General features: G+C 36.8%; 1 protein-coding gene across 1 annotated transcript in view; it reads right to left on the reverse strand.

The window, feature by feature from the left end:
* The window catches only part of RXFP1 (relaxin family peptide receptor 1), a 103358-nt gene that overhangs the window by 12538 nt on the left and 74109 nt on the right, over positions 1-16711 (reverse strand). Inside the window, exons 3-7 of the mRNA XM_068404158.1 lie at positions 5810-5914; positions 4860-4965; positions 3496-3567; positions 1793-1864; positions 689-760 (exon numbers count right to left, since the gene is read on the reverse strand). Of these exons, the coding sequence (XP_068260259.1) occupies positions 689-760; positions 1793-1864; positions 3496-3567; positions 4860-4965; positions 5810-5914 (427 nt within the window). The remainder of the gene's footprint in view (positions 1-688; positions 761-1792; positions 1865-3495; positions 3568-4859; positions 4966-5809; positions 5915-16711) is intronic.

Consider the following 16711-nt stretch of genomic DNA (forward strand, 5'->3'; position numbering starts at 1 on the left):
ACTTTTGCTCTTACCAAAGTCAATTGGATTTTTACTTCACACAGAGTCACAGAGTTCCTTAATTATTATCTTGTATAAAGTACTACTATGCACAAAAATGAAAGCAATCCAAATATTTGGATTTGAGTACTGTGTTCAGTTCTGGGCCCCACACTTCAAGAAAGATGTTGAGGTGTTGGAGCGAGTCCAGAGGAGGGCAACCAAGCTGGTGAAGGGTCTGGAGGGTCTGTCCTACGAGGAACGGCTGAGGGAGCTGGGGTTGTTTAGCCTAGAGAAGAGGAGGCTCAGAGGTGACCTTATTGCAGTCTACAACTACCTGTAGTGAAGTGGGAGTTGGCCTCTTCTCCCGGGCAACTAGCGATAGGACAAGAGGACACAGCCTCAAGCTTCGCCAGGGGAGGTTCAGGTTGGACATTAGGAAGAATTTCTTTTCAGAAAGGGTTATTAGACATTGGAATGGGCTGCCCAGGGAGGTGGTGGAGTCACCATCTCTGGATGTGTTTAAGAAAAGACGGGACATGGCACTTAGTGCCATGATCTAGTTGACAGGGTTGTGTCAGGGCAATGGTTGGACTCGATGATCCCTGAGGTCTCTTCCAACCTGGCTGATTCTGTGATTCTGTGATTTATTTCTCTTGCTTTAATTATTCCTTCAGAAAATAAACATAAAAATAAGAAAACAACATACAGCCATTCAAGTTTGTGGAGATCTTCAAAGACACCAGGCTTCAAACTTCTTATCTTGTTGTTGCTCAGGTAACTGAAACAAGACCAACAAAAGATAAACAAATGGAATGATTAATTGACATCTGATGCATGAAAATTATTTTTAAGGTTTTTCTTTCATAATTTATCAGAATATTGCTAAACTTTTTTCATACTTATCATTTTTGATTATGGTAATTTTCATGCCTTTCTTTGAGAACAAGGTGGGACTCTCTATAGTGAGGACTTTCGGAACAATTATGTAGAACTTTTTGTCTTATGTATAAGAAAACACAGCAAGCTAAATATTTTCAGTGTGTCGTATTTTAGGCCCTTTCCAGTTTCCTTCTGTGGAGTGATTAATTCCATGAATGTTCCCAGGATCCCATTCAGTCTCAGCTAAAGATGTTAGTCAAATGTAGGTACCAGAATCATGGAAAAAAGAAAGCCTGAGAAATGGTCTGGGAAGGTAATAACAGCAGCTGTAACAACAGATAATCAACCACACTCATGTGACGGAAAAAGAAGTACAACATCTAAAAAAAATTTCCTTTTAAAAACACTGCAGAAACAAAAAGCTGAACTGAACAACTCAATTTCTGTATTATCTCTTTCACTGAGCATTTTCCTTAAAAGTTAGAAGGATCTTTCAAAAAGCTGATGCAAAACAAGGAAAATAGTGTTCTTTTCATTACTGATACTGGTTACTTTGGTTTGCTTCTGTAAACCGAAAACAACATTAAGGAGTTTTGATTCATCACAAGCTCTTGCTTTTCTTTTATTCTTTTTTCATTCTTTCTGACTTTATGCAGGTAACTACCATACTGTCTCCTCTTCCATTCCACAGATTTGGGGAACAGGAGTGAAGTATGGAGCCCACTTGTATTTTCAAAGTATTGTCCTGTCAGATAAACTCGCACAGAGAGCTCTTAATCTATCTTGGCTTTCTCAATCCGATCATTGAGTTAAAGATTTGTACCATTTTGCAACTTCCTAACATTGAATCAAATAAAAGCGAGACATCCGTAGCAACTCTCAGAGCTCTTCCCGTTGCTCTTTACTTCAGTATTCAAAAAGCAATACTTACAGTTTTGTCAAGTTGTATAAACCTTTGAAAGCACGTTCAGATACAGCTCTGATTTTATTACTCTGAAGATACCTAAGAAGATGCAACAACAACAACAACAATTAATTCTCTAAGCACATAAAGTCAAAGCAAGCATAAATAAACAATTAAAATCTGTCAACTAAACTGAATGCATGTGTGGTAGTTTGAAAGAAGCTGTCAAACTTGTTACATCTTAAATTTGTCAATACCCATTTCACAGATATCGCTGAAAAGACTGCAAAGGTGTTTTAAAAGAAATACCCCTCCTCCCAGGAGAATTACAAAATTCATTCAAACGGACGCTTGGTTTGCCCAAGCTGAACAATGAAGTGGTTGTTTGTGACCTCCTGTTTTATGTCCTAACCTTGCAGTTCTCACCTGTGTGACCTGATCTGCATGTTTAGCCAGAACCCTGCTACAAGCAACACAATTTTCATGGCAAATGTCAAATTAACATGTGTTTTTGAATGTTCTGTTTCTGGTATCAGAGAATTTTCAAAATGCTGCATTTTTAAGATAATATAATAAAAATGTAAAACAAATCTTACTGGTTTTCTGTAAACTAAAGACTACTAATTTTTTCCTTCTGTTTTTCTTTATCTACTTTGATGAATTAAGAAGATAAAAAATATTATCAACTGCAAACATTAAATCTTTTTCAAATAATTTTAAAGCATTATAGTGTTATTCTCTGAGTAATATTTAAATATAAATCCTTTTAATTAAATTACATTTAATAAAGCACCCAGATGATTTTGTGTTAAAAAGCAGTAAGAAATCTGACATTGGCTTTTACAAAACGGGTTTGTGTCAAACCCTGCTCAAGAGCTTTCTGAAAATGTACAGTTATTGATCAGAAATGCGTGAAATTAATATTAGAAACAAATGGTTTGTACATATAGATATGGGTGTATCTCTTTTAATGAAAACGTGTCTTTAAAGACTTTAAGGCCATAATGGCATTTAACCTTGTGAACACAAGATGGTGCTGCAGGACAGCACAGTTTCCATAAAAGTTACACTCCAATAAGTTTTCTAGATCTGTTAAGTGCCTTCGTTTGGTGGTGTAGGAGCCCTGCTCTAGACTTTTGCATTTAATTCTTAATTTCACTAATTCTATATAAAGCAAACTTGTTAAAGGCTATGATCTTTGAACAACATATATGTTACACATCATAAAACATAACGCAGTGTTGTGTTGCCATAACAATCTGGCTAGTTGGGGCATTATCAAATTGGTACCAGATGTAACTAGGAGTGAAACCAAGTGCCATGTGAGTGAGCTTCCCAAGACAATGGGAAGTTTTAGTTTCCAAACTTCTGTTTTGCAGAATAAATGGATTAAGTTACTTTAATTTCTTTTGGCATGTTACTGTTCATTATACACGTAACTTCCTTCAGACACGATGAAAGTTTAGCATTTTTCTGATATAAAATAATCAATATAAAAAAATTAAATATGCAGAAATTATGGTTTTGCAAAAAGAGAGAAGTCAAATCAAGCGATTTGAGCCCAACAGGTTACACAATAAGATGAGGTACTGAAGGATAAGACAAAATAATTTTGAGTATAAACTGAGGGTTGTCACTTAGATGTTAAGCTCAGGGTATATGTATGTGAGAGGGAGAGGATGAATATTTAAGGCACTAAATAGATATTTTAAGTTGAAGCACTCCCTTACAGATTTTTAAGGTCTTGGTATTTCTTGAAAATGTCAGCAGAAAGTTTCCTTAGCAGATTCCTCTGAAGAGACCTGTAGGAATGAATGTACACAGTGAAACTACTCTCCCAACTTCCTACAGTGCTGCCACTTTTGTTATTCAATAAGAGCAGCTTTCACACTGCTAAATAATAGAAGCAACATGAAACCATCTGAATATGCTATCTCTGTCTGAATATTTTTATAAATTTAAGCAGTAAGCCAAGGAGTTTATAATCAAAAAATATTCTTTCATGTCCCCAGAGCAACTGACAAAATAACAGTTAAACCTGAAAGTTAAAAAGATTTGAGTATAAACTAAACCACAGATTTATTTCAAACCTTAAATGCATATAGAGCTTATTCCCTAGCGCATGTGTCCGTATGTCCCCATCTCCATTGGGCACCGACTCAAGTGTCCTGTCAAGAGCAAAAATCGTTCAGGGCATGGTGGGATTAGAAGAGGGCCTAGCCTGAAAGCCACCTGAACCGACTCACTGCTTTTTCTAAAGCTAGAACTGGGCCATTATTTTTGAAGTCTTTGTTGACCCTGAGCCAACAGCCAGTTTAAATATATATTTGACATTCCACATTAATCTTTGTTATCAAGTATTGCGGTATTCGAACACGGACCCAACAAGGAGAATCTCAGACACACACGAGCACAAACAGGTACCAAATAGAAAGACCCGTAACCCCTGGTCTGCAGGGAAGATCCTCAGGTAAGGATACGTGATGCTACCCTCTGCTCACCACACAGAAAATGGCCTCTCAAACAGTGATGTGCAAACTAAGAGCAGTATCAACCCTTCCCTGGTCTCTTCAAAAAGTTTGGCTTATACATACGTATCTGTATGATGACCCATCTCAGATTAAATCCTTTTAAATAATGTCATATTCAGAGACATCAAATGAGAACTAAAAAGATTTGCTCAAGCAGGTAGTTCCACTGAGTTCAAGGTTATTGACTTTATTGGCAGGAATGCAGACTAGGAATACTGGCAGGATCATAGAATATTAAAAAGGTCCCTAAGTATTGTGTCTTAAAAGGAAACATTTGTTTTGAAGATTTCTTTAGATTCTCTGAAACTGTTGCTAGCTCAGGTCACTGTTACAAACATGAAATGATCACTTCACACAGAGGTTTTTAGTTCCTTTTCTCTCCTTTTATGCAGGGAAAACCTGTACTTAAAACATTAAAGGACTTGTCAACAGAGAGACACTATGCCTTCACAAGCACCAGCTGAGCCAACCGGTCATTATTATAAGGCTGTAGTTGTGAAAAGATTGTAGGATTGATAGTCAAGCCTGAACAGAGCAAGAGACCACTTTTCTGCTCTACTTACATAATGGTTATGTTCGAAGAGACTGATGGGACAGCACGCAATTTGGCAGCATCGCAGAAGATCTCCAGCCCTTGGCAGGTACACTCTGCTGGCACAGCACCAGCCACTGTGTGAGAATGGGAACATGGTTGTGGCAAAAGGTGGGATGGGTGATGTGATGGGATGGGGAGAAAAGAAATATGGTGTAAAAGAACAGCAAGCACAAAGACAGACGTACCAGGCTGTGTCAAACAGAAATTAAGACACACATTTTTACATAATTGATTTAGACCTGGAATACCCTAACAATAAATATAAGGGGACACAAAAAAGTGTTACTTCCTGACCTCTGTGAAAAAGCTTGTAAAATCTCTTGAGCTTCAGGCTTGATATACAGGAATCTGGCATGGATTTTTTTTGTGTTTTTTTTTTTTAGATTATTCAGTCCTCTTATATTTACTAGAATGAGCACAACTCTGTCCATGTGAAAATGGGATGAAAATGGGTCAGGACGCCTTTGCTCCCTTTCCCCTTGTCTCTGTGCTTTAAGTTAGTGCTCACAGTAGACAGCAGAGTCAGGAAATCTGCACAAAGGGACGAATGCCTGCAGAAGTGAAGGGGGATTGCAAGAATCATTTGACGTAAGAAGAAGTGAATTTGGAAGAATGTTGCCTTCATTTCACTCTGAAAGATGTGTATTTCATAGTCTTTCTGGCTGTATTAATATATTCAGATAAACGTTTGTATTGCCTTCCTAATTGGCATATGTTTGACACTGTTCTTACAGAAAATGAATCACTCTTAATGGAATTGAAATTAGCTTCAACGCATTTGTTTGTCTGAGACATTAATTCTGTTTTACTATGCTTGAAATTTCACTGTATTTCTCTTTCTGATAAGCATATTTGTTATGTATTTCTTTCTAGGAATCATCAGTAATAATCACACAAATAATATCTGCAATTACTTACAGCACTCAGGTGTCTTTGTCTGAAATGCATACAGAGATTTCAGTTTATTGTATTTGTCCTTCGTATAATGTTTATCAAACTGCAGAGACCATCCATTGTTGTCTTCTAATAAAAAAAAAACACAAAGAGAAGACACATTAGAATAGACATAGAAGGTAGCAATACCTTCACTAAATGCAGTTGCATCAATTTCTTTGCCTCAGTTTTTATCTCAGTAATGTGATTTTTCCAGAACATTTAATAGACCATTAGATGACCTTATCTTTATACGGTTGTCTAATCACCAGTATGTACTGAGATTATGAGCTGCAGAGTAGGAACAGCTTATTATACCTTCAACAACAACATTTTCTGTGACAGCTGCACCAAAAAAGTTTATCTTCCACTTCAGAACCTTTGTCTACGTATGAGTCTAAAAAGGAGAGGCAACTGTATTTTGCTACTTCCTTAAACATGTGGGTTTGTCACTTTTGTCCAGGAAAGCTCAAACAATTACTATGACTTTGACCACTGCTTTCAAAGGGCTGTCTCACACTATCACTGCCTATAATTTCTTTCCTGAAAATCTAGATGAAGGCCAAATGAACACTGCTTTTCAAGATCATGGGTGAGGTGGTGCAACATATTCAAGTCTATGTTTAAGTTAAGCTCAATACGCATCTTCTTAAACAAAGCATTATTCCGTACTACCAGTTTGGTCACGGTGCATAGATCATAGAATATCTCAAGTTGGAAGGGACCCATAAGGATCATCGAGTCCAACTCCCTGCTACTTGCAGGACTACCTAATACTAAACCATACGACTAAGAACATTGTCCAGACGCTCCTTGAACTCTGACAGGGTTGGTGTCATGACCGCTTCCCTGGGAAGCCTCTTCCAGTGACCGACCACCCTCTCAATGAAGAACCTTTTCCTAATGTCCAATCTGAACTTTCCCTGATGCAGCTTCATTCCATTTCCTTGTGTCCTAAAGGACATCACAAAGGTGAAAAAACAAAGAGCACATCTTTCAGTTTCCTCCCACAAATAGGGATTTACAGATACTGTGGTGCTGGAAATAACTACAGACCTGTTTCCTGGAAGTCTGTTGTATATCTGACATCTGTAAATAAACTCATTAGGTAACCACTTCCAAAACAGGGCAGGAATATACACAACCAAAAAAAACCCAAAACCAAAAAAACCCCACCACTTGCCTTTAAAAGCTGTGATCTGATTTTAGTTTTATTAATTTGTGTCTGACCTCTCATCAGCTTTGACAACACCCACATCCTTTTAGTTTAAAGCATCTCATGTAATGAATATGCACCAGTAGCAGAAGTGCTCCTTAGGATGGCACTCACTAGCTGGTGAGTCAAAGCATCAGTGATAACTGAAAGCGTTACTTTGTAAGGGCACCTACTGCCAAAAAACTTTTATATGAGAATTCTGAGGATGGCTCTGCCTTTGTAATCATTACAGTCTTAGTTTCACCTTTACAATACGCTAGCAACAGTCTTTCTCCCCTGCTTTCACACAGTAGTAGTTTAGTTATACTTAAATACCATTCCTCATGGACATTTCTCTATAAATCTTCATATTCAAGTAAGCATTTCTACTATATCTACTGGCTTCAAAACAGGCAGGGAGAAATAAAATGTATTTACCTCTTTGCAACTTTTCCCATTCTGAAATGGCATCTCATTTTTCATGTCACATTATAACTCAGTTGCTTTCTCAGCTAGGCAGGGAAACTGCCTTGAAAGCATCTCCTGAAGCCTGCCTACAATGTGTCAGCAGATGGAGGTGTTCTGAGAGATGCCTGCCTCTCACTATAGATTCTGATTAATAGCTATCATGAAAGATTAAGTAACTTCAGGCAGAATATCTTTTATCTAGTTATTAATTTTTATATATAAATTGAAAAGATGGAAGATTCAAAGCAACCAAAAATCTGTCTTCATGATTTGCGCCAGAAAGAGAAGAGAGAGTTGAAAAGTGCCTTCACTTGAAAATGAATGTGAACAAAATTATGTCCTGCAAGAATGCCAGCTTCCCACCCAGAGACAGCATTTAAGCATATTTTACCAACTTCCTCGAGAGCACCTGGTATCCCTCGATCCATTAGCGATTTCGCCAGGTTAGAGCATTAAGCTGATATTCAGAAGCGGCCTAATGAATTTTGGACAAAACAAAAGGAGTTTGCAAACCTTCAGACATATCACTCTGCCTGTTTTAAATGTCCAGAGAAGTTCGATTTTAGGACTACCTGCAACAGGGAATCCGTAATCGATGAAGTGATTAGAACAGATCCTTTGCCAAGTGGTGGGTGCCTTATATGCCTCCTGCCCTGTAGTTAGGGCTGTAATGAGGTTTCCCTTATCACTATTTCTGAATATTTAACTGGAGCACCTCCATTGACTTTCATTTGCAAGACTGGACTCAGCAACAGGGAACTGAAGAAACTAATGGGAATACAATGTACGCAGAGGAGGTGAGATTTAAGAAGAAAAGAATCTTTAATTGAGGATTTTTAAACAGAAATTTGTAAAGATGTATTAAAAATGAGATTAGTCTTGGAGTATAATCATACCAAATATATATTTAGATATAAATATTCATACCAATAAATATTAAGACTGGATATCAGGAAAAATTTCTTCACGGAAAAGTTTATCAAGCATTGGAACAGGCTGTCCAGGGAAATGGTGGAGTCACCATCCCTGGAGGTATTTAAAAGACAAGTATATGTGGTGCTTAGGGACATGGTTTAGTGGTGGACTTGGCAGTTCTAGGTTAACAGTTGGACTTAATGGTCTTAAGGATCCTTTCCAATCAAAATGATTCTATGATTCTATGATTTTGCAGTCAGGAATATAGTCTCAAAATATTTTTTGAATTTCTAATTCATAATTACATTCATATAAAGTTTTGGACAATTAACCACTGTTGAGAGGGCACGGAGTAAATGCACGCAGATCAATATGATCGTTAAGCAGATCTCCTTTATTCGCGTATCTGAGGGTACATTTATACTATTCTGTTGAGGGTACATTTATACTATTCTATTTTTGTACACGCTCTGTGTACATGTCATTTCTATTATGATTGGTTAGTATGCTTTGTTCACACGCCTCTATATTAGTTCTGATTGGCTTATGCTAAAAAGTTATATCTTGCAGGTGCAGCATTCTTTCTTATTTTTCTACTTCCCCATATCTTGTTGGTCTCATAACCAAGGCCCTTGTTCTGTATTATGATTGGCTAGTTCATCACCACCCCATTACCACCCCCTGGACATGCCTGGACATAGCTCGTTCAGTACTTGACCGTTGTCCCGTGGGAACCCCACAAACCACTTATCTGCAGATTCTGAATACATAGTTAAAAGCCATAAATTCTAATCCTCCTGTAAGCCAATGAACATATGAAGTATCATTTTTCTGCATTTCCCTGCTTCTGACACTAAAGAATGGATAGACGAGATTTTATTCCACTTTTTAGTATTTTTTAAATGCTTTGCCATGTGACAAAGCATGTACAAGAGGTGACCACTGCAGTTCACATCTGCAGAGAAAAAGGATAAGCAGTGCCTCCTACACCCATGGGAACGAGGAAGCCATTCACTATGAAGGGGAAGTTCACCAGCGTTTTCAAGGAAGTCGAGAGGCAGCTGTGTATTTTTGGGTAGCCATAAAAGAGAGGGGGGAAAAAGGCATAGAGAAGAGAGAAGATGGATGATTTTGTACTGGAAGCATTCCAGTTGTCTGGAGTTTCTGGTCAGTTCATTTTAAATAATGGGCTTTTCTCATGGCATTGTTTTTCCTGCCTTCTACTAGAAATACAAAGTCATATCTGAATATAACAAAAAGTCATTCAAAGTTTTCTGACCTTCAGAAATGTTTGCTTTGGGCCAAGCTTTGTGCCCAAGCTGGGACAGTCTTTATTTTATACAAACTGTTTTGTCAAATCCCAGAAGAATGTGTTGTGCAAATAACTATATTTAGTACAACTGTTTGGTGAAGTACTTAATGCCAGAACTGTAAATCAACTTTGTGATCTTTTAGAGTTTATATGGTAGGTTTGTGACCTGTTTACCTCTGTCAAGATGAGATTCTCAAAACACTTTAAGAAATGACTGGTAATAGTAGTGGTCTTGAAAACCCAAATCTATCGTTTGGGGGAGTACAGCTCAGATGAGAAACTGCTTTTTCCTGAGCCAGTTCTAAAATAGATTATGTTGTCTGCACTTCTGTAAAAAATGAGATCTGAGAAAACAAGGTATCAGCAAATCTTTCCTTACATGGAATAACTGAAATAAGTAATTGTAAACTGGACTTTTCTGACTACAGATTAATACACTGTTCCTTGCTACAAGTTGTCAATTACCATCTCTGATGGGAAAGGAATGAGAAAGAGCATGTTAATCCTGACAAACTACGGATTTGAATAATCCTTTCAGTGACAGATCCAAGAAAACATCAGCTTTGCTCAACTAAAGACACATCTCATATTTAATATGGAGCTTATGAATAGGACGTTATCTATACAACTTTCCCCTTCTCTTGGCCATGTCTTCATGGATTATTATGCAGAGAAATGCTATCAGTTCAATGCATAAGCACTCTAAAGACCCACTGTGTCACCCTTTGATTTCGCCTCTGCTGTTGGTGGTCATACCCTGTGGACATATTTCTTTCTGGCAGTTGTTCAAATATACCCTCTTTTCCTGTAAGAAATGACTTCAGGCTTTTCACAAAGACGTCTATTAGTACAACAAGGAAAACCTGCGTCCTCCAGACAAGAAGCAATTCCTTTTAAAATGTTTACAGATGAAGGAATATAAATGCCTTTTTCCACAGTGTTGGGGCATACTGGTACCGTCTAATAACTTACAGTTAGAGCAAAACCACACCGAGATTTACAAAGCGGAGTGTTGCAGTGCCTGGAGCATTCAACTCTAGGAGTGAATTTCATGACCCCAGTTTAGATACCCAAGTGCAAAAAATGAAGAACCTAAAACTGGACACCTACCAGTCAGGGCAAAGGCAGTTTACCCCACACCAAACTGTATTTCACTGCACATTGACTATGTCCTGTACCTGCTGGTTAATTGAAATGTACCTTGCTTACTTATATGTGGCAATGCAATCACAGAAAAATAGACAGGTATTAAATCGATTTAAATAAGGTTTACACTTCTCTGGCGGAGCTAGATTGCATGCTTATACAAGTTTATTCTTGATTTCAAAAAAACTTAATCAATCTAGTGCAACTTTTAAGAAAATAGGCAGGCTCAAATGTCTGAAAGATAAATATCTACTCAACATTGCATCTTTATTCCTGTGAAACACTCTCATAGGGAAGTTTTCCAGTTTATATAACAAGACTTTTAATCTATATAGATGAATCCAACTTTCTATTCTATTTTTCTCAAAGTATTTACAATTTTTTTAAATAAATGTGACAGAATAAACTAAAATAAGCTAATAGCATGAATACATCTGTAAAACCTTGAGTTGCTTGAAAGTTCCCTTAGCAGGAAGCCACTACAGTGGAGACCAGAAGAGACATAAGTCTAGTGGAATACAGAAGTTCCTCTTAGTTACCAACAATATTTAAAGTTCTCAATAAAAAAATTGATTAAAAGCCTCCAGAACTTCAAACTTCAGCAAAGCTATTCCATTTGCTGATACTTGTATGTCAGTGTAAACTTGATTATCCATATACTGTGGATGAATGGCAATGACAGTGAGAATAAAATTTGGCCATATATGAAAAATTTCCATGTGAAGCTCGAAAATCTGATCTTTTGGCAAGTATTTGCTATATTTTGAGCATGCTGCTGACTTCCAAGTGTTTTATTTTTGCTTCATAAACAGAATTTAGTATCTAGGGCTCAAAACTGAACGATGTCTCATACATTTAAATAACACATTTTAAGTATGATGGAAAAAAAAAGTCATGCCAGGAAAAGATGAGACTAAATCTAACATTATTCATTATTAGTATTGATTTAAAATATAAAGTCAACAAGTTCTTCTGCAATGTGCTGAGGCAAAAATGGGAAACTCAGACCCTGAAATTTCTCATTCCTTACAAGCAATCTTGTAATATTAAATCATATATCTTTTGCATAGATGTTTTGAAACATCCCATAGAAATTTATATTTCTGCTGTGGAAATTTAGAAGATGATTTAATGAATCTACAGAACTGCAATAATTCTCTGTAATTTCATAGACCTTCAAAGAAACACATATGAAAACAGCATGACATCTATATAGATTGTTATTACTTTCATCCTGCCGAATTTTATAGGCCCTTTTAAAAAAGAGCTAGTACATTATAACTTATTTAATAAGGCAAGCCAGTTACCTGATGACTGCATAGCACACAGTAACAGATGAGGCCTGTGCTTTTAGAGGTAAATATGTGCAAGACTTCAAACAGCTGCTCCCTGCCCCAGTTCTTTCAGAAACCTCTGTCTGTGATTTCCAGCCTATGAGCTAGACAGAGCCTAACAAGCATCTGTAAGTGAACTTTACGGCTGGGGAGCTGAATGCTGCCTTTTGTTCGGAGACTTCTTAGGCCTGGAAGCAACACAATGGTAAATACATTTAGCCAGTAAAGAACTCCTCCAAAGAGTCAGAAACATCTTAAATTAAATCTGCATGCCTGTTCTTGCTTCACTGGCTTGGAAAAATGTGTCTATGATGCTGTTATTAAAAAACAAATGCAGACACACTACAACCATTGCTTAACTGCCAAAAACCCGGTTTTGCAGAACTATCAGCAAAATTGTCCAGAAGCCAAATTTCTAAACACTGAGGAAACTTGTGCTCTCAAAATAGATTAGGCTACTTTGTTCCATTAACTACTCTACATAATTACAGACCCTGCTTATGAAAAAAGATAAAATGAAACACCCTAGCATGATGTTCCTTCCATTCCCCTTTGTAATATTGCCAGTAAGTAGAGTGGTAGTCAAATACGTAACTGTAGTCACTGTTTTTTTTAATGCCCCATTCATGGTGAAACTATCCGGTCTACAGAGGTACAAGGGATTAGGCCGAATGCATGCGATTTTTGTTTTGAAATTAATAAGAATTCTGGTGTTTGCATTTTTAACAATTCTTATGTTAAAATACTTTTTATTCTAAGTATGACTTATACCTGTGTTATTAGAACATAATAATTTCCTCTAGAGATTTACTAGTAATAAATGAAGAACCTACTTCAACAACCAGTTCTGAGATGGAGCATAAGAGCTATTCAGTAGTGTGAAATGACAGTAACCCTAATTTTAAACAAAGCACAAACCATATCTACTCTAATTCCCAATTAAGTTTAAGAAAAGAAGAATTAAGGCATTTATTTATGAGAGTTATATCAGAAAGACTGCATGGGAAGATACTATATCTCCTGTTTCTGTGACAAGTTGCAGGAAATCACAATCTAGATTTCTTCACCTCATCTAGAGAAAAAAACAACAAAGAAGTCACTGCTAGCACAGTGCTTCCAAACAGTCTTACCCAGTACTATTTAGCAAGGCTAGCACATGGGTCACAAACATTGTTTTTTTGAAACACCTAAGCTTTTCATTAGTTTCTTAATTTAGGTAAATTATGATTCTTTTCTCACTGAAGACAGCGGGGGCCTTTCCATTGATTTTAGCGGAGTCAGTCCAGGTCAGTTCTCACCAGGCTCAGCCTTGCTTCATAAGACATGCTGTGGTCAAAAGCCTAGGTGGTGTGACTGAAGATTTTATATCCGTCTTATTGTTTGCATTTTAAATTAGAACAGAACTTCATAAATCCAATAACTACATAGATTTTGACTGCATGTTTGGGTACTATCAAACCCTAATGGAAGTTAGAAAAAACTTTTAAATCTGAAAAAGCAGGACTACTTATAAAGAAATAAGTGCACCTGTACTTTGCATCCAAGGGGTTTTCAGAATCTGTAACTACAGGATGCTGACACATAGTGCTAAATATATCAGAGACGAAGCAGTAGGGCTTAATCTTAGACTTCAAGACATATCATAAAATATGCTTTCAAATTAGCCAGGCAGGATGTAAAGTCCAGTTTCCCTTGAAAGGAGAAAAGCTCAGCACCTTTTGAGATCTGATTATGTTTCTATATTTCTCCATTTACAACTTTGTACCAAACTAAATTCAAGAGCTGATGGGCTGTTTTGGAACAATAAACTTGAGGTAAGTTACACTGCAATATATCGGTAGAGTTATCCCTAAGAACTGGCATCATATTAGCATCGCAGCTAATTTACAGTTACGATGAACAAATCCTGCTGACCATCCAGGAGAATGGCTGGAATATTAGGGTCAATTGCAACAAAGATCTTAGAAGATCACACAGGAAAAACAAATATTCAGTCTCTCAGTGGTTTAAAATATAACTGCATTGAGAATTTTTGCAGGACTTTGTAATTAGCTTGATATGACTACAAAATGATAACAGACCCAGTGATTTATCCAGAAGAGATAATTACACAAAAGTTGTTAGACTGATAACATTACACTTTCATCAGTGCATGTAATAGCAGGAAAAATTTATTCAGAGAAAGCTGACCCTTATCTAGGACAAAAGTTTGCTCATTCAGCCCTCTAAGTAGATGGCATATCAGAGAACTTTAAAAAAGAAAACATAAAGTGCTTATGGGTAAATTTTAAAATTTAAATACTTAATTAGGGAGAAGATGAAGGATTTTTTTTTTTTTTGTCTAAAGCTACTCAGAGAATTGGTATTTTGAAAAAAACAAACCATAGATAATTACTAGCAATGTTACTTGAATTCTTTCCAAATTTTAGAATACATTTATGTTATGATTTAACCTTTCATATGTTTTTGCAATTTGTTACGTGTCAGAATTTGTTCATCTAAACCAACATGCACTTTAAGATAATAAAACACTTGTGGATTCAATGAAAAGCTACATCACAAATACTGTTATTCTGTTATTTTTGTTTTGCATTAGTCAACTGTTGTTTTTATCTACTGCTGTTAGTTTTAATTTTGTTTTGTTTATCATTAAGCATCACTGTCAAAGCAGAGATTCCAAAATGCTTCTTTCCATGAATATGTACTTGGGAATACATTCTTGGCACTTTTACTATGCCATTGGGCTTCAAAGCGCTTTGCCTGGAGATTGTTTAGAATACATTAACAGTAACATTGCAATGTCTTCAATGTAAGAAATACTCTTGCTTGTTTTAGGAACAATTCCCATGTCTACACTGCCATAGCATTAGGTCAGCAGAATTTGCGATTATGCCTAGTATTTATCCTTCCTGCTCACGTTTAAAAAAGCAATGAAGTAAACGAATGTTCTAACCTCCCATCTATAAACATAAAGTAGCTACAGAATCAAATCTTACAGCTGTAAATACACAGGAAAAGCTCTTCCCTGGAAAATTAGGCTGAAGCCATCACATTTGAAATCAAATGTAGTCTCAGTAGGACAAAACACTATCAAACTCGCTCTGCTTTGCCAGCTTGATTTTTAATCAGCCTTGGGCACAGAAGGATGCTGGAGTTGCTTTATTTTTTTCACATATTTTGCATTTTGCTAACAGAAACAAAATAACTCCAAGTGAAATGTGATACAGGCTACACTGTTTAACATTGTACTTGGTCTTTTTAAGAACTCGGTGCTTCAGACAGAATGAGCATGGGGCAGAACAGCAGAGAGCAATTTACTACCATACTCAAGCCTAAAAAAGGAAATCCTCAAAACTGTAAGCTTTTATGACAAATTACAAAACTGTAAATAAATAATTTTTAAAAAAATATCATATGTATGACAAATTTGCAGAGACACCCACTTCTACTTGATGGACTATGTTTTCAAGTTCAAAAGGTAAGACTGTATTTTCCATGCATATTTAAGGTTATCTAGTGATAGTTCAAAAGGTAAGACTGTATTTTCCATGCATATTTAAGGTTATCTAGTGATAGTTCAAAAGGAGCCTCCCATCACTTCAGGCGTGATAAACTGCTAGCCTCCTCCGCTTATTTCAGTGTACTACATTGCCTTGAGCTCTTCCCCATCAGGATATCACATATAGTATTTTACCAGTTTTGGAAACCCAACCAGGTAACAAAGGCACATGACTTTTCAAAGACGAATAGCTTCACTCTACTGTGACATATTGGCTACAATTCACCCCTTTCCAGAAGTGGAAGAAGTGCTGAAGCTGAACTGAGCAGCAGGATGTCCACACTCTGAGGTTAAGGAGTACCGTGGCAGTCTGAGACCTCGAGTCTCTTTCCGGCTCTGCCTATGATCCTAATTTCAAGTCATTTCACTTCTCTGGGCATTAGTTTTATGTTTATTATTTGGACATAGAGAGCATGGTGGAAGTGAAAGAGGAAGCAGATTTGAAGAAGGCACCGTGAAGCCAATATTTACGTGCCTGGGTTGGATGTGAGCGGTGATTACTGCACATCTGAAAACAGATCTCTCAGTGAGGATTCGGTTTAGTTTCAAATATTTGTAATCATGTTTTGTTGTTACTGGGCATACAGTGCATGAAACATGATATTGCATAATATTGCAAATCTTCTTGAAGATTATAACAATAATTATCTTTACAGGAACAAAGTGGGGAACAAAAACTTTACTCATTAAAAGAGGAAAGGGCCAGAATTGCTACAAGATACTTGGTATGAGTAGTTTCAGTATTAGCATCAGTTATTCAGTATAGGCTCCTATCATATTGGTCTCTTTTGCACTCATGCCCTTTACTTTTTGCTTCAAGGGCATTTAAAGACTTATACAAAGAAACTCTCTCTTGGAAGGTCTATGTGTGCTTTTAGGCTAGTTGCTTCTCTGCTTGTTTCATTCACTGATGTTCCTCAAAGGTGCTATTTCAGTAATCGCAGTTGCTGTTAATATT

This window comes from Nyctibius grandis, chromosome 6 (genome assembly GCF_013368605.1).
Source record: "Nyctibius grandis isolate bNycGra1 chromosome 6, bNycGra1.pri, whole genome shotgun sequence".
Taxonomy (NCBI): domain Eukaryota; kingdom Metazoa; phylum Chordata; class Aves; order Nyctibiiformes; family Nyctibiidae; genus Nyctibius; species Nyctibius grandis.